The sequence below is a fragment of the Solenopsis invicta genome, chromosome 7 (assembly GCF_016802725.1).
Source record: "Solenopsis invicta isolate M01_SB chromosome 7, UNIL_Sinv_3.0, whole genome shotgun sequence".
NCBI classification, from domain to species: Eukaryota; Metazoa; Arthropoda; class Insecta; order Hymenoptera; family Formicidae; genus Solenopsis; species Solenopsis invicta.
In genome coordinates this window covers 8,059,192-8,080,593 of record NC_052670.1, presented here as the reverse complement: position 1 = coordinate 8,080,593, position 21,402 = coordinate 8,059,192, and the positions used below count along the sequence as shown (strand labels likewise).

General features: G+C 39.3%; 2 protein-coding genes across 3 annotated transcripts in view; both read right to left on the bottom strand.

Annotated features, from left to right (window-relative positions):
* Positions 1-17,432, bottom strand: part of LOC105201637 (ecdysone-induced protein 78C) — an 83,413-nt gene extending 65,981 nt beyond the window's left edge. Inside the window, exons 1-2 of the mRNA XM_039452107.1 lie at positions 16,871-17,432; positions 12,257-12,336 (exon numbers count right to left, since the gene is read on the bottom strand). Of these exons, the coding sequence (XP_039308041.1) occupies positions 12,257-12,336; positions 16,871-16,959 (169 nt within the window). The 5' untranslated portion in view covers positions 16,960-17,432. The remainder of the gene's footprint in view (positions 1-12,256; positions 12,337-16,870) is intronic.
* Positions 12,161-21,378, bottom strand: LOC105201636 (probable deoxyhypusine synthase). Of its 2 annotated transcripts, XR_005575257.1 has the most exons (9): positions 21,241-21,378; positions 20,554-20,671; positions 20,205-20,479; positions 19,912-20,130; positions 19,218-19,410; positions 19,038-19,141; positions 18,848-18,973; positions 18,631-18,772; positions 12,161-12,336 (listed from the first exon to the last, which is right to left on the bottom strand). XR_005575257.1 is itself a non-coding variant. In XM_011169726.3 (8 exons), exons 2-8 carry the CDS (start codon positions 20,657-20,659, stop codon positions 18,686-18,688), a joined length of 1,110 nt encoding a protein of 369 aa, XP_011168028.1. In that variant the 5' UTR covers positions 20,660-20,671; positions 21,241-21,378; the 3' UTR covers positions 17,755-18,685. The 2 variants fall into 2 exon arrangements, 1 of the variants encoding a protein (XP_011168028.1); XM_011169726.3 differs by lacking the exon at positions 12,161-12,336 and having other exon boundaries at positions 17,755-18,772.
* Positions 21,379-21,402: the final 24 nt, after the last annotated feature.

Here is a 21,402-nt window from a genome sequence, read left to right as displayed (position 1 = left end):
AACAATTTTTAAGAAACGATGGACAAACACTGCCGCGTTTACGATAGTTCAATTACGTTATCACTGTTATCGTTGGACTTTACACTTAATGGTCACTTAACACTATTTGTTTCTGCGAATGAAACGCGTGATTCCCGAATAGATCCGACTACCGTTCGTTGAGAACTCAGCCGACGCGAAAGTTGAGGCAGCTCATCGTCTCTCGCCGTGCTTCCATTTCAGCTTCTTCTTGCGAGTGGGGAACGCCACTCGAAAGTTCAACCCATTATTTTTGGGGTTCGCGATCGACCGAGCGCCTTTACTCGTGATTACGTCGTCCTTACCGATGTCGTGGTTGCTTTTTCTCTTTGTCTTTCTCCCTTTTTTCGTTTCTTCGTTTTCTCCCCCTTTTCTTATAGGATGAACTTTTTTCTGGTAGCGCGAGCGCAAACCTGCCCGCCAATTTTTAATAGTTTACACGTCCATTGGCTTTTCACGTGAGCCATCTCGCTGAAAGAAAAATCAAAACGAAAAGAAAATCAGAAACCAAAGGCAAAACAGCGATACACGACGCGAAAACAAAGAAACGCAATCGCAAAATAATAAAGATACATAATAATATATAATGAAGATACGTAATGCGGTCGCACGCAAGCAAGTACGGCTTATAAATTTGTAAAAATATACGGACGTTGGAAATTCATACGAATTTACTACTAGAATAAGATTTGCTAATTCCTGAATTACTTCAGTTGATTAATTATTCATTGCGGAAGATTCACAGCGTATTTCAATATACGAAAATTCAGACCAGTGTAGGGTGATAGAATGAATAACTTAAGAACGTGGGGATTCAATTTTCATGTTTTTCCAAAAAAGCAACCTCCTTCGAGTGTTAATATATTTGAAATGATAAAAATAAAAATAAAAAGGATGACATTTCGATTGATGGATGAGAATTTCTCAATTTCGCATGGGTGTTGAAATTTTTTTTAATATTCAACTTTTATATTGTACATCTGACAGCTTCTTAACAACTTCGATATACAAAGATATATTAAGATAAATTAATCAGAAAGCGAATATTTTATGAAATAAATATTATAGGAAGGTATAACATATCTTCGTATTAAAATGTCGGATATAAAATATGAAGTATCTCATAAAGTATTCATTTTTCGATCATACCTTAATATTTTTAACTTGATATTTCCGTGTATAAAACGGTGGAAAAAATGTATTCTTAAAAAGAATGTAAAGCTTTTATTTTTTATTTTGAAGAAAAAGGTTGAGAGTACCCATTTACGATTACAGTAATGGCTCCATTTGTTCCATATAAATAACAATCAATAAATATCCATATATGTACCATAAACAACATCAACAACGAAAAAAATGCTCTGATAGCTCCAAGAGGATAATTTACATATTACTCTCAAAATATCATAGAGTAAAAAATCACTCGAAAAATTACACAAGATCAATTTTCACTTTATAAGAGTGAATTTTTAGTTTCATTAGAGTGACAAATCATTCAAAAAATTGCACAGGTTCGATTTTTCATTCTTTTTAGAGTGATCTTCACTCTATTGGCTCTCTCTTTCCTCATATCTTTCGATTTGCAATACTGTATTAGAAAAAGAAAATAGAATTTAAAAAATATTATTTTAAAAGTATTCATTGCGTCACGCGGTGCTAACCACATAAACTAACACACACACACACACATAGAGAGAGAGAGAGAGAGAGGGGGGGGGTCACGCGTCTTTTACCTAAAAATTTTTTCCGACTTTCGCTTAACAATAAAGACGAACTTCAAAACTTTCTATTACGTCCAATCCTGCCGAAAAACTTTAGGTAACTTCCTAAGAATCCCCAAGTTACTTCAGCCAACATTTTCGCACGATCGAGAGAGATGAGGACAGGGAATTGCCGGTGAGAATCACGGGAGAAACAAGGAGAGGGCAGAGAGGAGAGAAAAAAGCCCGGAGAGCACGAGAGAAACACGAGGCAGAGAGTGAGAAAAAGTGAATGTCATTGCCGTAATCTTCGGACGTTGACTTCTTCCTGGCTCGTCCCTCCTTCCTCTTCTTGGTCACAACCTTCCTCCCCCCTTTTCCCCCGTTAACATCCACCCCTCTTCTTCCTCGTGACTCTCTTTGTCGTCTCTCTCTCTCTCTCTCTCTCTCTCTCTCTCTCTCTCTTTCTCCTGCTCTCTCATCTGCACGTTTCGCTTCGGATCCTCTCCTCCGCCTCTCGTCTTTTCTTCCCTCCCGCGACATCCATTCCTCCCTCCATCCCTCCCCCTTAGCCAGCTTTGTTTTTCCGCCTCGCGAATTTCAAGTGTTTTGTGACAATTCGCCGCGGCTAGATATTCGTCGGCCGATATACAAAGTGCAACGATCGAGCGAGGAATCGGTTAGTGCAACGTAATGTAAAATAGCGTTTCCTATTTGCAAAATCAAGAGATTTGTCGCAAAGTTATTTAGAATTGTTCTTTTTTTTTATTTATTTATTGTCTCAAACATATTGCTTGATTGTCCATGATAATAGAAGAATTGATGAGAAGCAAAATAATTTCGACGGAAACGTTTTCCCAGTGAACCTGTTATGTCCCTGCGACACGCGAATTGTGAATTAGCGTGTTTCCGACAGTAATATCGTGTATATTTTTAGGCAATCGTGAATCCCTTCCGAATTGACGTGTACTGTCGTTACGTGATGAAACAATATGTCTTCGTCAATCATGGGTGGCGCGAAGATTGTCGAGATAGAAAAATCCGTCTTTCCGCAATGTTTTCGCAATGTATCGAAAACTTTGTTAAAAAATGGCGAATGTCTTTCTATGGAACAACAGCGAAAAAATGAGAGTGCTTCTATCAAATAGCTTTCCGAACAGTAACATAATAGGTCCTCTCGGTGTCGTGGCGATCAATTTGCATCAATTTTTCATGAAGTCGTGCTTCATAGGAAAAATTTCGACCGACTTTCGAATCGAAGTCCAAAAATTATATATAAAATATAAAGCATAGGCACTATTGAATAATCCGCTCTTAATCTTTCAGTTTCCTTGGCAAGTAATTATTAAATTATTAAAAAGATCAGATGTCTGCGATAATAATATTAAATGTCATACTTTACTTTTATTTCTTTCTTGTAATATCAAATATCACAAAAAATTTTAAGTTCAAAAGAGAAAGTGATTTTAATAAACTGGATACAAAATTGAAGAAATTGAGAAAGGCGGGCAATAAATTTAATTTGAAGAAAAGTAAAATTATTCCAACAGATTTCTAAAATAAAATATCGCTTTTTGTTGAGAACATAATTCTCGGTGAATAACCCATCCTATTTCTCCATTTAATAATGCAAGATCTTTTTTGCAAGCTTACGCATTGCGCGAAAAAAATTCATTAACTCAAGTCGATCAGGAATAAGTCGATCAGGAATACGTAATTTTGTCCTTTAGATTGGGTGAATTTTGCCGGCGTGGCGGCGAATTTCGCGGCCTCGCAGACGATCATTTGTCTCGCACATCGCCCGCTCGGTTCCGCGTTCCATCCGCGTCGCAAGTCAGTGCGTTCACCTTACGCTCGCGAGCGGAGATCTCGCGCGCGCGCGCACGCGCGCGCGTGTGTGCACACGCGAGAAGATTTCTCTGGGACCGCGCCGACCCACGTGCTCGCGCGATCATCGAACGCCTACCGTCGTCGAATCGATCTGCGGCGATCGACGTCGCTCCACGCCGAGAGACCACCAGTTTCCCACCTCCCGACATCTCGCGTTTCGTCTTTCGCGCGCGTTCCAACACAGGCTCAGGAATATTTCGAAAGCTACGGCAATTCAGGAGCGATATGAGGAAGGATAACCCGTTAACCCGTCAATCATTCGCCGCTGTTTCTCGAGCCAAAGTGTATATAGCGAAACAGATGTTATGAAAGATCGTGACAGTCGATTTTCCGTTGCATCCACGCTGGTTTCGCTCGTTACTTCAATGAATATCTTTACGGCCAGTTTTTTTATCCCGCGGCCATCCGCGTCCCCCGAAAGCTATAATTAAACTGTCCCGGACTTGCTCTATGATTTAGTTTAACGCAACACTTTCTCTCTCATCTTCGACTCGTCTGAAATGATTGCGTAAAGGCAACGTGCTTATGGGATTTCCACCGCGAGATGTATATTTAACGGTTTGAACATCCAAGAAATAATAGTAATTTCATAATTTCCCGCAATTGACACCTCGGAACAACGCGCGGACTCGCTCCGCTTGCTCGCGCGCTTCGCGAGACAATGAGGTATGAATGAAAGCGCAATGAACTTTTGCAATTTCCTCGGCAATTATCTCCCGGCCGCGCCGCGCCGCGCCGCGCCGGTCGTGCGCGACTCGCATTGAATAAATGTAACACGCGAGCAACGCCGCACGTCCATGGATTTACCTGCGCGCTGCCGACTTTCCTAAACACTCACCGACGTTCAGACTCTCTTTCGACAAGATTCGCCACTGTGTCGCGAGCTGATCTGATCCGGAGTGTAATCCAGAGAGAAAGGCTCTCCCAACTGATCTCTTCGTCGAAGCCCTTCTTCGACGACAAGTTTATTCACAATCACGAGTTTCTCGTAAATCTCACGAAATCGCAGATTCCTAGAACGCCACTTTGGAATCCTCAGGAGGCACGATCACGCGACCACACTGATCGAAGCGCACACAGTCACATTCGCGCTGGTATCGCGTCAAAGTATTCGACATCGACAGTAATTATCCTCTATATATCGTTTCGTTCTGGAAAGAATAGAGGTGATTCGATCTTGAACCGCCGCCCTGTGCCCTTTGATAAACGGTACGCGATTTGACTTGGCCGAGATCACCGGATATCACTCACTGCCCCGAAACGAGATCGTCGCGATCGGAGCCGGATCGTGTGCTTCGCTCCCGTCCAAAGCTATCATCGGAAGGGATCGTCGTCGGCGTCCACGTGACGATGCAACCAAGCGGAAGCGGGCATTCCCGACAGGGTGGACTGGAGGAGATAGAGAGGAGCGCGAATACGACGTACCCTGTCGCAAGGGGTGCTTCCAGGGAGTCGTGGGCTAAGTACCGATCGGACGGAGAACGTTTTTCCGCGAGAGCGTGCTGCGCGATCACGTGCGTGCGCGCGATCCGCGAGCGTGCGGCGCGTCGAGCCCGCTCGTTCTCGCGCGAGTGCCGGGAATGGGCCCTCCGCCGCATGCTTCCCGTAACTCCGTCCTCCTCGATCGCACGGCCGTGCTTCTCTCTTTCCCGTTTGATCCCCCTTCCTACGTTCGCGCTGTCTTTCTTTCTCTCGCTCGCGCACCGGCGCGCACCGCTCTCTTTCCCTCTCTCTCTCTCTCTCTCTCTCACTCTCTCCTTCCCTCCCACCCTTAGGACGGCTCCTTCGTCCTCTCCTTGGTACAGCCGAGAGCGCTCACCTGTGAGGTAAGTAAGCCGGCGTTCCGTCGTACATGTTACGACATTACGCGATGGGGAAGGGATGAGGGAAAGGGTGAGACAAGGAGAGAAAGAGAAAGAGCGAGCGAGAGGTATACTCCGAAGAGGTAAGGAGGTGGTTGGAAGTGGCGATGAGGGCGAAGAGGGAAGCGAAGGGGACATCAGGAGGGTGGACGAGATGGAGGGGCGGAGGAGGGAGGACGATGAGAAGAATTAAGCGAACGGGTCGGAGGTGAGTCCTGAGGATGGAAGGGGTTGCAGCAGCGACGGCGACGGCGACGACGACGACGACGACGACGACGACGACGACGACGACGACGACGAAGGGGACGAAAGGGGACGAGGGGACCGAGAGATCGGGGAAAGCCGGAGGTGAGTCGTGTCGTCGAGGATCGCGTCCATCCGGTAGGGATAAAACGTGGACCGACCGATCTGACGTGGTCGCCGCCGCCGCGACTGCAGTGGGGGGTTAAATCGCGGGACGCGGCAAGTTGTGGTAGTGGGGATCGCGCGCCGCGCGAGTGGACCAACTGGGTTCGCCAGCAACACGCGGTTCATTGACCGACAAGTGCCGGGAGAGCCGAACGAACGTACGAACCAACGGGCTCTCTCTTTCTTTCCTTGGGCCCGCTACTAAAACAGAATTCGCACCGGCACTTTGTCCGCCGGCTCTCTCCTGGACGAGTGCACGGCCAAAGGGAGGCGCGAGACAGATATCCGTCGAGGGTGTCAGCGGCGACAAAAGACGCATTAGTGATCCACGAAAGTTTACGAGCCACGAAGAAGAGACGATGAGGGACATCGAATTACCCGAGGCAACGCTCGATCGCTTAAGTGACTTCAGGGCTGGAAAAAAATATTTGCGAGAAAGATCGTCTCTTTTTCCTCGATTCTTTAGTCTTATCAAAGGGCTGGCAAAAACACCTCGCTGTTCCGCGACAATAGTAACGTAACGAATCTCGTTAATCTTGATTGTTCGATGTTCAATCTTCAACGTCCTCTGCTCGATATTCTTTAAGAATTATCATTGCAATCGCAAGCAATGAGCTGCGCGGTTCCAAATTTTTTTATTTCATCTCAAAATTTAAAGATGTACGTGTTATATCTGAAAACATGATCAAAAATATAAAAATTTCGTTTGGATTATTCTAGTATTACGTTTGAATATCTATGTAAAATTTGAGCATAATTCACTTATTGATTTAAAAGTTATTTAATTTTTGTTTATTCTTGATTCTCATGTAAAATCGCGGTATTTTGCAGTATTTATTTGCAAATTTGATGGGAAAGTACCATTACCAATTAAAAATCAAAATTTTTACGTATAATAATACACCTCTAATAAACATTCGTACGCAGGTTTATTTGAATTCACTTACTCATTTAAAAGTTATTTATTTTAAATTGCAGCAAAATACAATAATTTTCACTGTAAAAACCATTATAAATAAAATTTTTCATTGTTTTCTTCTTTACAAAATCAAAATTCGATCATTCGCGATCAAAATTGTTTATTATTGATTAGGAAAAAAAAATAAACCCAGAGAAGTCTTCAGTTTTTAAATTTCAATCACTTTTTAACTCGTATTGTATAACCCAAACATCCTTAATGTTCTACAGGGATTTTCGGGTGCGTCGAAAAAGAATTTACAAATCAATTTCAAGAGTAATTTTAACTACAATATGCGATAAAAATACAAATTAAAGCTTTAAATAACAACAATCAATGGCTTTATTGGAGAATTTGACTTTATAGCACCTTCGACGAAACGACTACGACATCGTTGTAAAAGAAAAAGAAAAAAAAAGAAAAGGAAGAGAACTATTGCCATCTTAGACACATGTTATCCCGCGTTCCCAGGATGGTAAGCAGCGCGCTGGTATCGGCGCAGCCGATCGTGAATCGTGGCGGTTCGATGACTTATTTCCACGATCGGCGCAACGACTGCGCGTTTCCTGATCGAGGCGGACCGCGACGCGGAGCGGAGCGGCGGCGGGACGCGGGAGACGCGGCGAGCGTTTACGAGAAAGGGATGAAGTCCAGCATAAGTAACTTCGTGGCGGGACTACCGTCGTCGTCGTCGTCGTCGTCGTCGTCGTCGTCGGTGTGGTCGCGCAACACGGCGCACACTTGTCGGGAAAGGAGATGCGCGGCTCTCCGCGGTATAATGAACCTGGGAAACCGGTTGCATTCGCGCGAGCGCGAGCGTACGTACAGATCGATTCGCTCTCTCTCTGTACTCTGTGTGTTACATTATGCGAACCGCGCGCTGCATTTCCCCTCATCGAGCTTTCGCGCTGCCGCGGCTGCGGTTTATTCGCGAATATAAACTCCTCTCGCGCACTCTCTTTGTCTCCCTCGCCCTTTCCCCGCTTCCTTTTTCCTCTTTCTTTCTCTCTTTCTCTTTCGATAGGAAGTTTCGTCCGATTGGAAAGCTATAAATACTTGTGAAAACTTATTGGCAGATTTGATCTTATTAAAGCGTTAATGGTTGAAGAATCGTTTAGTATCAAAAAACTGTAGACATATTCCAAATGTGATATTAGTTTGGTTTATTTTTTTTTCTAAATGTTGACAGCCTTTTAACTAAACCGATATATGTGTTTTGAACTCGTCATATTATATGTCATAATCAGTAATAACTTGTAAATAACTCAATCATTTCCCGATAAAAACTTTTCTCAGAGCTTTTATACAAATTGAAACATTTTTCAGGAATATTAAGAAAATTTATTTTTTTTCTCAGAATTTTTTATATATATGAATTCTGAAATGATTCTACGAGAAAAAAATCTGAGAAATGTTCATTGTATAGAAAAATTCTGAAAAATTGTTTGAGAAATAATACATTTAACATCTCATCATTTTTAATATCTTTTTTTTAAATTTTAGTAACAATACTGCGTCTGTACATACGATAAATCTGGCAAAACTTTTCCTCAGAATTTTTATACGAATTGAACACTTTTAGAAATACTGCTAAAATCTACATCTCTTTTCAAAATTGTCCATATTTGTGAATTCTGAAATATTCTAAAATTTGTATAAAATATCTGAGAAATTTTCTAAAAAGTTATAAAATTATATAAATTCCAAAAAATTATGAAAAATCGTATAAAACATTTTGAGAAAAATTTTTACCAGGGCTATAAAATTTTTCTCAAAATTTTTTAATAAATTTCAGTATTTTTCAAAATTTCTATACAATTTTATAACATTTTAGAAAATTTCTTAATTTTTTATCTTAGAATATTTCAGAATTCATATATATAAAAAATTCTGAGAAAAGTTTTTCTCAATATTTTTGAAAAGTATTCCAATTTGTATAAAAGATCTGAGATTTGACAGTGGAGAATCAATTAAAAAATACGTCAATATCAAATTTCTATTTCATAAAAGATAAATTTAATAGACCAATGGAGATGTCAATGTGCTGATTTTAGTTCACGATTCGCGCTCTTTCACATGCGTTCTTACAGATCTAACTGATCTATATTAAGGGTGAAAGTTGCGATGACATAATCTCTATTGAATCTTGATGTAATCGAGACGACGGAAAGACTCGTGAATGGTATCCGAAACGAATTTGCTTAATTGCGTAATCGTGAGAATTCTCCGGGAAAATGTAGTAAACTGTACATGTAAAATCGAATAAAATTAATAATTTGCGATCGAGCTCCAATGCATCGATTTCTTAATGGAGGAACAAGAAACATAACAGCAGAACAGTTCGATCACGGTACAGTGACGGCTTGACGCCTCCTCATTCAGCGAATACACTGTTATAAGTTTATACTCATAATTATAGAGCGCCAGGTCTTATGCAATGTGATAATAATATATTACTATATCTCCGCGACCTATATAAAGAGATATTCTTATAACGTAAATGCGTCCTTAACCCTTTCATTACTGAGAAACGTGGCTCAATGTAATGTGGCTGCATTGATAACGGTAACGAAAGGCTAATCTGAATCTGAAAAACGGGAATACATCTTTTCGCGTTTTTTTTTCAGAGTTTCGTTAAGATTAATCGATTGTATTCCTCCATTTTTGTTACTTATAATTCACGACTTGACTAACTATTATCTTGAATTATTACTCTTGGCACTCTTTACACCAACACCCGTAACAGATAAATATTGAACAAGTAAATACGCTACCAGGGACTACCTGCCGTTTTCGATTTGCCTCGCAAATGCCAAGAGACACATTGACCTTTTGACGAACGACGGTCAGCAACGAATGGGGCCCGGTGGTTAATTGGCTATCAACCGGAGAATTTCAGGGAACTCCAGAAATTCTTCCCCGGCAGCCAATTGCCCATTAAGGCGCCATCCACCGGTGACCAAAAAGCCAATCTTGGTCTTGGAGATGCGCCTCGGATTCTCGACGCTTGTGAGGAATGGAGGAGGGGGGGGGGAGAGGGGATAAAGAGTGATAGAGGGAGAGGTGGAGGAGAAAAAGTCATCCTCAATTAAAGCGGAGCGCGCGAGAAAGGAGCTTCCGGTCGCCGAGATCTTCCGGCTCGCAGTAAACCGTTCCGGTGCGCGATAGAACCGTGAAAGGGGGCGAGACACAGGGGGTGCGCAGCGTGGTAAGCGGGCTGTGGCAGGCAGGCAGGCAGGCAGGCAGGCAGGGGGTGGCGGGTTGGATTCGCACGACGAGAAGCAGCGGGGGCTGAAACGAGGGGTAGGGGTCTGAAGAAAACACATAATAGGGTGGGGCGCTTTGCTGCCGCTTTTGAATCGATCCAACGCCAGCTACAGCTGGAACCTCATCCCACCGTGGTGAGGCAGCGGTGCTCATTCTCTCTCCCTTTCTCTCCCGCCGCCCTGTTACCGTCACGCGAGGGCTCGTACATTGTGTACGGAATGTCCCAGGGTCATGCGAGAACCTTCCAATGACGGATTCTCAAAGACAATTCGACGTAGTAAAACTTTTTCACCGATAGAGAAGACGTCGTGGCAGGTTGCCGCTTGCCACAATTTCCGAGATTACCTTTGCTCACGGTAGACAAACCTCGAATGAGATTTCCCGGTAAGACCGGGAATTACGCGAGAAATAAAACGTTGCCTTTATCCATTTACACTTCTAAACTCTCTCTCTCTCTCTCTCTCTCTTACTTATCTTTCGATGTGAAATATCGCTATAAATATTAGAATTTCTTCACAGTTTCATGTCTCGACAATCGATAACTGTGACACCTCTTTTGCACTTCTTGTACCTTTATGTTTCTACAGACAACGGTATATAAGTGCATCCAAAATGTCGAATATAAATAGGGTAGGTCCAGTCCAGACCGTGGAAACGATAGAGATTACTTTAAATCAGGTTTCGCAAGATTTCTCTGGGATAAATCCTGTGCATGCGCGTACATGCAACGTGCGGAATTTGACTAACAATTAGCATGCGTGCTTTTTTTTAATCCACCGTTGCACGTAAAGAAAACCGGTTTGACGAGGATCAAAAGAAATTTCTCGCGTCTACTAGTAATTTGCGCTTTCTCTGATAAGCAGCATCATAGAAAAAGTTTATTGCGAAATAAATCACACGTCATAGAAACGTGTACGAGATCGAAAACTCATTCAGTAACGTGTCAAACACGTATCTAGCTGAATATTTTCGATAAAAAAGAGAGTTGAGAAAAAGCGAGACAAGAAGTAAAAAACTAAAAAGGTAGGAAAATGAAACTGATTTATGTAATAAACTTATAAAACATACACATACCGCACTGAGAGAGAAAAAGTATCTTTAAAAAATTTTTACTTAATACAAAAAATTTTTTACTCGGTGGATTCTATCACAGCTTATTTACTTACAAAGTTAAAAAATTTCTTAATTGAAATATTTACGTAGATAAATAAAAAAATAATTTTTAATCAAGTATATTTTTCTTCCAGTTCTAGAAAATATTTACTGTTCTCTTATTTTTATATACAAGACAATCAGATTTTTTAATCCGAGAAAACAATTTAATATTATTAGCTTATTTGTAAAATCATTATTTAAATGTAAAAATTATATACTTAAGATAATATGTATATACTTAAATGTAAATATTTTTACTTAAATAGAACAAACAAATGGTTGCATTAAAATATATAGTTTTAGAGAAAATGTTTTTTTTTTCATTAAAAAAAATTTTTTTTCGGTGCGCATATGTTTTATACATTAGCATTATGGCTAACGTTGTTGTAACTTTTATCTCCTATCTCGGATAATCTCTCACTTTTTTTATGCAACGTTTTTCAAATTATTTATCACATAATATAGTATATAATAATAGCAGGCACGAGAAAAAGTTAACGACGCTCTTTAATGTCTTCTCTCGCAATTTTAGTGCAAAATTATCACACTACCAAATTAGATTGTATGAAACGTTCAACACAATAATGGGTCAACTTTAGGAGCAAGCTTGTTTTCAGAAAAACGAGGTTAAAGTCTTAAGCTAACTTAAATAATTTTTAGTAACTTTCTATAACGATGTAATAATTAAATCACCGAAACTTTTAACAACAAAACTTTTAAACCCGTTTGTATGTTTTTACTAACACAAATTATTGTAATTTTTATATTTATTGAAGCCACGAATATACTGGATGCAAAAACGTATTTGTTATGCCATCGGTTTAAAAAAAGAAGCACGTGCTACTGTTCCACATAATCTTTGATATAAGGAACATTGCTACAAAGCCAATTTTATTTTTCTATTTTTGTAATAAAGAAGGTATTTTTCTATAAATTAGACTATCATGATGCATCGAACGCTTCACACAGATAATTCATAATTATTCTTAGAAACTCACCGTTGTTGTTGCGTAGGATGGAACCGGGACTGGTGGCCTCCAAAGGGCTGCTGGGCTCGTCCGTAGGTTCTTTCTTCACGCTGAAATGAAAGCATCTATTATGTATATAGACGAAAAGAGCGGAATGGTATTAATCCGAAAATAGTTCAAGTTCGAACGCGGAATTTTCTTATATCGGGACTTTTCCCAGCAGATCGAACGATGGACAGGACGAACTGATATTATTCGCCATTTCGTTCGCCAGTACGGCCCTGGGATGCAATAAAAGGTTGACCTAGTTTTAACTTCGATTCTCATCGCGAATCCAGCTTTAGGAAAAATTAATCAGGGTAAAAATGTGCGGTGGAGTGTTGGAAAAATTGATGACGCTGACTTCACTTTATGAGGATATTTAGCGAGTGACTCTCGTAATTGATGACGATATTAACGTAAAATCAAAACGCTCTCTTCCGTTTGAATTTTTTAAATAATTTCCTATCTGACGAGAGAGAATTTAGACTTCATAAAATTAGGAACATTTAAAATTTATAGTCTGTAGATTTTAAAAATATTCAAAACATCTCTAAAATGTGAAGCAATTCTCTCTCTCTCTCTCTCTCTCTCTCTCTCTCTCTTTCTCTCTCAATCATCTCTCTATTAAATATAATAATAAAGAAAGATGTATATTTCACTAAATTCGTACATTTAATTATCTCGCGGACTTATAATTCAATAAGAACACTTGTTGAGGAAGAGACAAAAAATTTCACGTAAATTGATATCGATTTAGTCGCCCTCTACGTATAATTCAAAGACGACGAATTCAACAGCATTTTGTCGCCTCCATAGTACTGCGATAAACTTCCTGTATCGCGGGATTACTCGACACCATAAGCGATGTCGCATGCGAAAGAATAACGGGCACCGTGTCTGTTACACCATTTTCGTCACCGCTATTCCTAGTATCGTCGATAATTATCGCCTTTATGGACAGATAGAACGAAGTGGGTCAACCGAAAATATCCGCGTCTGAAGGTGTTCGATCACACGCGCCGGATTTTATTCGTCCTGGCAGCGTAATTCGCCGTCCTCGACCGAGGGCGAGCGCGCGTGTTTTATAGCCGCGACACACGAGGAAGCGTCAAGATATAGAATTTGTAGGCAACATAATACCTTCGATATATGTCAACGGTAATATAATTGCAAGGAAGAATCAATTGTAAGCTATATGTGATCTATCGAAGGCCACGGAGAAAATACTCTGGCAATGCAATTGCTTAAAAGGAAGAGAAGAGAAAGATGAACGACAACATCTTTTTCCGATGTATGAACAAAGCGTTTCAAGATTGGACGTTTTTCTTTTGTATAAATTGTTTCTCGAATTCACTTTCTTTTAGCATAAAAATGTCGGAGTATTAATAGCTTCTAAATAATTTTTCTTTCTTATTGAATTTATTTATTGCTTTATTAAATTTTTTGTATAGCCACGACTCGTGAAAAAGCGTCAAGATATAGAATTTGTAGGGAACATAGTACCTTTGGTATATATCAACAGTAATATGATTACTGCAAGGAAGAATCAATTGCAAGTTATATGCGATCTATCAAAGGCCACGGAAAAAAACTGATATTGTAACTGCTTAGAAGAAAGATATACGAGAAGAGAAAGAGAAACGATAGCATCTTTTTCTGATGTATAAACAAAGCGTTCCAAGATTGTGTCAAAACGTTATTTTTTTTTGGGGGGGGGGGTATAAGAATTTTTTGTAGAATTTAATTTCTTTCAGAATAAAATACTGACGTAGCTTCTAAATAATTTTTTTTTTTATAGCCGCAACATATGAAAAGGCGTCAAGATATAGAACTTGTAAAGAACATAGTACCTTTGTTATAGATCACAGTAATATGATTGCAGGAAAGAATCAATTGCAAGTTATAATGCGATCTATCGAAGGTCATGGAGAAAATACTGACATTGCAATTACTTAGAAGAAAAATGTTCGAAAAGAGAAGAGATAAACGACATCATCTCTCCTTGATATATAAACAACAAAGATTGATTTTAAGATTGCATCGAACGTTTTTTTTTTTAATAAAGATTTTTTTCTCAAATTCATTTTCTTTCAAAGTAAAATGCTAGGATATCAATAGCTTCTAAATAATTTTTTTCATATGCGTGACACGCGAGAATGCGTCAAGATATAAAAATTGTAAGGAACGTATCTTCGGTATATGCCAAAGATAATATGATTGCAAGGAAAAATCAATTGCAAGTTAAAAGAAAAATATATGAGAAGAGAAAGATAAACGACAGCATCTCTTTTTGATATATAAACAAAGCGTTCCAAGATTGTACCAAACGTTCTTTTTTTTAGTATAGATTTTTTTCTCAAATTCATCTTTCTTTAGCGAAGCTATCAGTAGCTTCTAAATAATTTTTTTTTCATACGCGTGACACGCGAGGATGCGTCCAAATATAAAATTTGTAAGGAACGTATCTTCGGTACATGTCAACGGTAATATGATTGCAAGGAAAAATCAATTGCAAGTTATAATGCGATCTATCAAAGGCCATGAAGGAAAAACTCTGATATTGTGACTGCTTAGAAGAAAAATATATGAGAAGATAGAGATAAACGACGACATCCCTTCTTGATATATTGTATGAACAAAGCGTTCCAAGATTATCGAACGTTTTTTTTTCGAATGTATTAGATTTTTTTCTTGAATTCGCTTTCTTTCGGGATACAAATGCCAAAGTACAAAGCTTCTAAATAATTTTTCATAAAATTAAAATCATGCTTAAATAAATTTTTAGTGGCGGCAACATGAAATTATTGTTTCATTATTTAAATTAAATTGATGACAGGTGTACAAAATTATTTTTGATTAAACTCGGTTAAAAACAGATTCCAATAGGATTTTAATTTGAAATTTATAGCTATGAAGGTACGTCATGTTAAAAATACAAAGACCGAAATAAACGATTATTTCGATTTTTTAACTATTTTTAGAATAGGAAATGTTAGAGATTGTATGTGCTTACAATAATTACAAAATGAATCCGCCCAATTCCGCGCTACCATGCGCGCTGAATTAATTAGTATTGATTAGTTCGTATCATCGAGCTTATACACAGTCGATCGCTTTATTCGTTTATCAAATAGACATGATACGAAAGGAAGCCATTATATTTAGAATCAACGACTTGGCAGTTACATTTTTAATACAGTGATTAATTGGAATAAAAAGTCAAATATTTTGATTATTTAAGAAAGTCGAATATTTGAAATATTTAATATATTTTTAAGATTTACGAAAAATTTGATGAAAAACTTTCCACATTTTTTCAGGATGATCTGAAAACTTTTTGCGAAACAATTTGCAGTTCCTTCTCGGTACTAAGAAGTTATCATAGATTGAAAAACGAAAGGATGGAAATAATAAATTTCGATAAATTTAGTTTCTGATGCTTTCTCGCGTTGTCATTTCCATGCGTTCGCGAAGTTCGAAGCTCGACGCGCTCGAGAGTTGCATCAGCTTCAATTACGAAATTCATTCCGTAATAGGTTTCGCGATCTAATTCGCGCGGAATCCGAGCGGTTTCAAATTGAATTTTCTCAGCTTTGAAATTCATTTTCCCCCGGCTCTCGAGCTCCGGACCGGACGTCCGATCGTGCCGTCGTAAGAAACGGAGACGAGGCGAGCCTCGAGAGAGGAAGAGAGAGGGAGAGGGAGAGAGAAAGAGAGAGAGATCGAGTATTCACGACGCAGCGCGCCTCGATAGCTCCGCGTTGTGCTCCGGCACCTGCATTTTTAAATCAACAGAATGGAGAAGAAGCGCGAGGACTGGGGACGCGGTGGGGGCGGTGGGATGCACTTAATGCGTGCATTATTAATCGGCGCCCGCGCGTGTATACCCCCGATCTCGCGAATACACGGACACCGTGTATCTTCGCCGTCCGATATCGCGCGCGGAGCGCACAAGGCTCTCGAAGGCCGCATTGTCGACGTCGAAAACGAAATATTAATTGCGCCCGGCTTGCGCTCGACTTCGACTTGAACTATCCTCGAATTCGCCTGCCGGCGCGACAAATGTACCTTAGATGAGATGTATTAGAGAACAGGTGGAAGTGAGAACGAAAGTTCCGCCCGTTCCGGAGGTTAGCGAGGATCTGACAAAGATAGAAATTTCGAAGCGCGCTTGGAAAAACTTGTCGAGCGTCGCTAATATCGGTGCTTTTACGCTTAATCGACAATACAAATCGACGTACATTCTACTGGATATTCGCCACATTACCCGGTATCGGTCCAAAGCTGTTTAGCGCTCGTCCGGATCGACGAGTAGAGAAGCAACATGGTCAAATTCCGCCGAGAAACAGAGACGCGGACTGGTGGCGCCGTGTGCGCATGCGCGCACACCGCATAAATTCGGTACGAGTTCAATTTCCAGCGTTGTACGGGAAACTGAATCTTACGCCGCGGGGGGGACGTAAGGGCCGTTTTCGCCTGCCGATCACCGGAATTCGAGCCCACCGAAATTACACGGATCATTCATCTATCTCTCCCTCCCTCTCTCTCTTATTTCGATATTAATAATATATGTATGCATGTAACGCGAGATTTTTTTCTCACCTGATGAAAGTGGAGTCCGCGGCGGGGCTGGAGGGTCTCGGCGAGGAGCTCGCGGTGGACGCCGTGTTGGTCTCCTCCACGTCCATCATCGTTCATACCGATGACGGCCACCACCACCAACACCAGCACCACCACCGCTATGCGATACGCGCTACGCGATATCCCGCGAGGGAGTGAGCGGCGGGAGGGACTGGGGGGGAAGGAAAGGGGCTGATTACGGACGACGAGTACGGCAGCGCGCGCGATCGTGACGATCACGACGATGGCGACGAGCCGTGCGCGCGAGGAGGTGGTTCGTCGGCCAAACGACGATCACGAGCGTGGTGGACCACGGTGGAGAGCGGTCGGTTCCCTTGCGTGAGGAAGAGGGTACGGAGCGGGGGGGCCGGAGGACAAAAATCACACAGAATCGAGGGAGCTCGAGTCGTGCGACGACGGGGGATGATCGCGGGGGCTGATGGTTTTCACGCCCGTCGTCCGCAAGCGCGGGCTTACGGGTAACAACTGGCGAACGGCATCGCCACCCCTACCGCCCCCTCGCGACACCACCGCGGGGCGCCGCGGTGCCTGGCGAACCTGCGCCGCCTGGAGCACCTGCACGCAGTCGCGCAGGCGTCCCGAGATCGAGCCGAGCAACGTAAATCTCCTGAGCGAAAAACCCTTGAAAAGTAAAACTACGTTTTTCCGATAAACTTAAATTGGAACTCGGCTTCTAACATTTAATATAAAACATGTCGATACATACTTTTGTATTTGAGAAATATTATGAAAAGCGAAAATAGATTTTTTTTTAACAGATAAAATGATAACGGTATCAAATGTGTAGCAGACATTTACATATTTCCATTGGAGATGATAATAACACAACAAGAAAAAATTTGCCATGAGGTTTCAAAAGCCAATTTTTTATTTACTTTTGGCTATTAAACACTGGGCGTGAAATGTCTATCACATCAGGATTTTGAGAAATCTGCTGAATTGCTAAAAATCGTAATTTTGGCATTTTTTGATAATTAATAACTTTGGACTGGAATGTGTTACAAACATTCGCAAAATTTGAAAGATCTAAACTACCGTTATAGGATAAAAAATAAATCAATCCAAACTCAAATTCTAAAAATTCAAAATAGCCAGTTATACATTTTTCAATATAAATCATTTTAGAAATTTTATAGGCCATATTAAATCCGCTATTTTGAATTTTTAGAATTTAAGATTAGATTCCTATTTAACAACCCTAAGAATAGAAGTGTCATATTTTGTAAAAATTTGTCTTTTAGAACTACATATAATCATGAACGAGTTCACAGATTAGGTAAAGTCAGTTTCAGTGAGATTAATACAATCTTAAAACTATCCTCATTTAGTTTTTATTTTTATTTTATAGCAACAGTTTAAATCTTTCGTTCTAAACTTTGCGAAAGTTTGTAACATATTTCAGTCCAGAGTTATTAATTATCGAAATGCCAAAATTGCAATTTTTCGTAACTTAACAGCAACATTCTTAAAATTGTGACGTGACAAACATTTCCCGTTCATGTTTAGCAGCTAAAATTACATAATGAATTATTGAACCTTATGACAAAAAAATTGATTTTTTTGTTGTTCAGTATAATGTTCTTCAGTAAAATTACTCATAGATGCATATGTTGCTTTCGAACACACCAGAATTAACAGTCATCTTTTCTTATACAAATTTATTTAATATTTATGACTTTACCACAGTATTACGTAGCAATGATAAATATTTCATTATTTACCCTTGATATTTCCTGTACGCCTTATTCATAATTAAAGTATCGTCTTCACTTTCTTTTATTTTCCTATCTTTCCCGAATGATGATATTTTGCAAAAGTTTCTCCTACTAACAGTGGAAATACCAAAGTGGCGTCTGCGCATACCTGCAACAAAAACAGCGATGTTATTCGAACTGTTGTTCGTTATATTTAAATTTAGTATCAAGCTAACGCAGTTACCTTGACAGGTTCAGCATCTTTACGAATTTTTCCCCAAGAAATCGCTTCCTCGGGTCGGGCGCCGCTGTCGCTCCCGTCAAACTCTGAAGAGGTATTAATGAAAACGGCATAATCCGCGCCGTTCCTCTATAATAACATATCATCATCATTGAATGCGTCAAAACATACTAAATAAAGTGGTCGGTCTTACCATGAGATTAGCATTGCAAATGTGATGTTTCACTACTCCACCTCCAACAATTATCATGCCGCTGTTCACCGCTTTTAAAGCTATTCTGTTTAATCTCTTGACATCTGTCGAAGATCGGATATTTATTCGTACATGTTATGTGGATAAATATTATATCGGAAATTAAAATTTAAAACTAACCCGCGACAATATCGAGTACGAGTCCTGGATTTTTGAACGAGTGGAAAAACATCATGTCACCGAGACTGCCGTCGGTCAATGCTGGGCAAAACACTGGGATCTTATTTTTCGCAGCCCAATAGTAGATAGAATCTTCGTGATTGATCTCCTCGCCGAGTTTCGCTATCATTTTAGACGGTGTCCACAAAATGCCCTAAAAAGTTATTCAATCGTAAGAGTAAAAACTATAAACATAGAAAAGATTGACTGGCAAAGAGTAAAATACGAAACTTGAAAATCATGTACACAGGCATAAAAGATATTTAACAGTAAAAGAGAGGAAACAATTATGTGAATTAGAGAGAGGAAAAAATACAGCAATTACTTTCTATTTCTGTTTTATTTTCACTACACATAATTTAGACATACTTGGTCTATTTTACATCATGATTTGATTCTTCATAATTTGATATTTTTCATTCCTTTTTTCTTTGCTTTATTTGATTAATTCTTATATTATGATTTTTATGGCTGCGTTTGCTTTGATGCTCACAGTACTTTAAGTATCATCTAATTTTGTTGAATATTTAATAGACAAGGATAAAATAATGCTTACAACGCTGTGAGCGCCAAAGCAAATGCATCTCATGTCCATGATAAAAATTCACACTATACACCATATGTAATTTAATCGATGCAAAAATGACTTGTATACCTTTGTCTTTTGTTCAGTCAGCATTGCGTCTAGTTTTGGCATTACCCAATCTTCGAACAGACAATAATTGTCATTCGGCACTAATAGATTTCCAGTTCTGTTAAGACCTTTTTCTCTAAGCTTTCTGTCATCCAGATTGAAACTGCCAACGTATGTGGGCGCCAAACATTTTATGAAATCCTCTTCCACTCCACCAGCCGTGGTAACAAGACAATCTATCTACAAAATATTTGCCTAAAATAACAAAGTATAATATATGCACATAAATAAAACTTTTGAATACACGAATTTACCAGTCTATGTTGTACGAGAAATCTTATAATATCCCTGATGCCACTAGATACCATATTTGATGTATAACCTAAAAATATTGTACAATGGTATCTTCTCTTTATAAATTCATCCTCTTCAATCTCATCAAGCTGATCTTTTGTAAGAAGTATGTTCCTTTGGTGCAGCATACGATTTATTTCTTCAATCGCTAGTCCAAAATTTGTAGCTTGAAATCCACAACTTATCATGGTTGCAAATAATTCATGATAATTGATCCCTTTATTAAAATCGTAACCTAAACACACAATATTATTATTTATATGTAAAAGTAATAACAATTATTAATAAAAAATATGCAGAAATAGATACCTTTCACTGGAGTTGTACAAGACGATAAAGAGCTACTAGAAACCAAAACTGCACTTTTTGCCAATTCTTGCTCTTGTAAATCTTCTTTTCTTTCCATATCGGCCATGACAATATATTTCTGATAATTTTAAAAGATACATATAATAAATTAATCACAGCACAGAAAATTAATGTTACAATATTAATGATAATATAATTAAACTTTTGATCAAATATATCTAACAAATATATCCATCTGCTAGATCATGATATAACTGGTAAAGTGCCGATTTTTCATAAGAAGTCAGTAAAAAAATGTAGAAAATTTTTTGAGTATTATTCATAGAATTCGAGAAAAAGAATTTTTAATGTACAATTGATGCGTGTTCATTTAATTACATGTTGATATTTTAGCATTACATTAATAGCGAATTCGATCATTTGTATTATATTAGATTAGTACATACTTAAAGCTGTTAGACATATAATTAGCAAAATTAAATGTAAAAGCAGACGAATACTTTAAACGATTAAATAACCAGTAATGATACTGTCACATTTAACAGAATATACGTGTATTATTTTATTGTTAAAGTTTATTATGCCACTGTATTTAAATATTTTACATGTAGCAGTCTTTAATGTGCGCTAATTCAGTGTAATGCGGATGATTGAATTTATTATAACTATAACATGTGAGTTCCTAACCTGTGCCACAACAATCCGCAGAATTCACCGGCGGCGTACTCGCAGTTCGCACGTTGCACATATATATATTGGCCGTGCGAGGCGTGAGAAACAAACAGAAACGAAGCAGGACAGAGCCGCCAGTGTCGCTAGGATCGCCAGTGATCGCTAGCGATCGTCAGA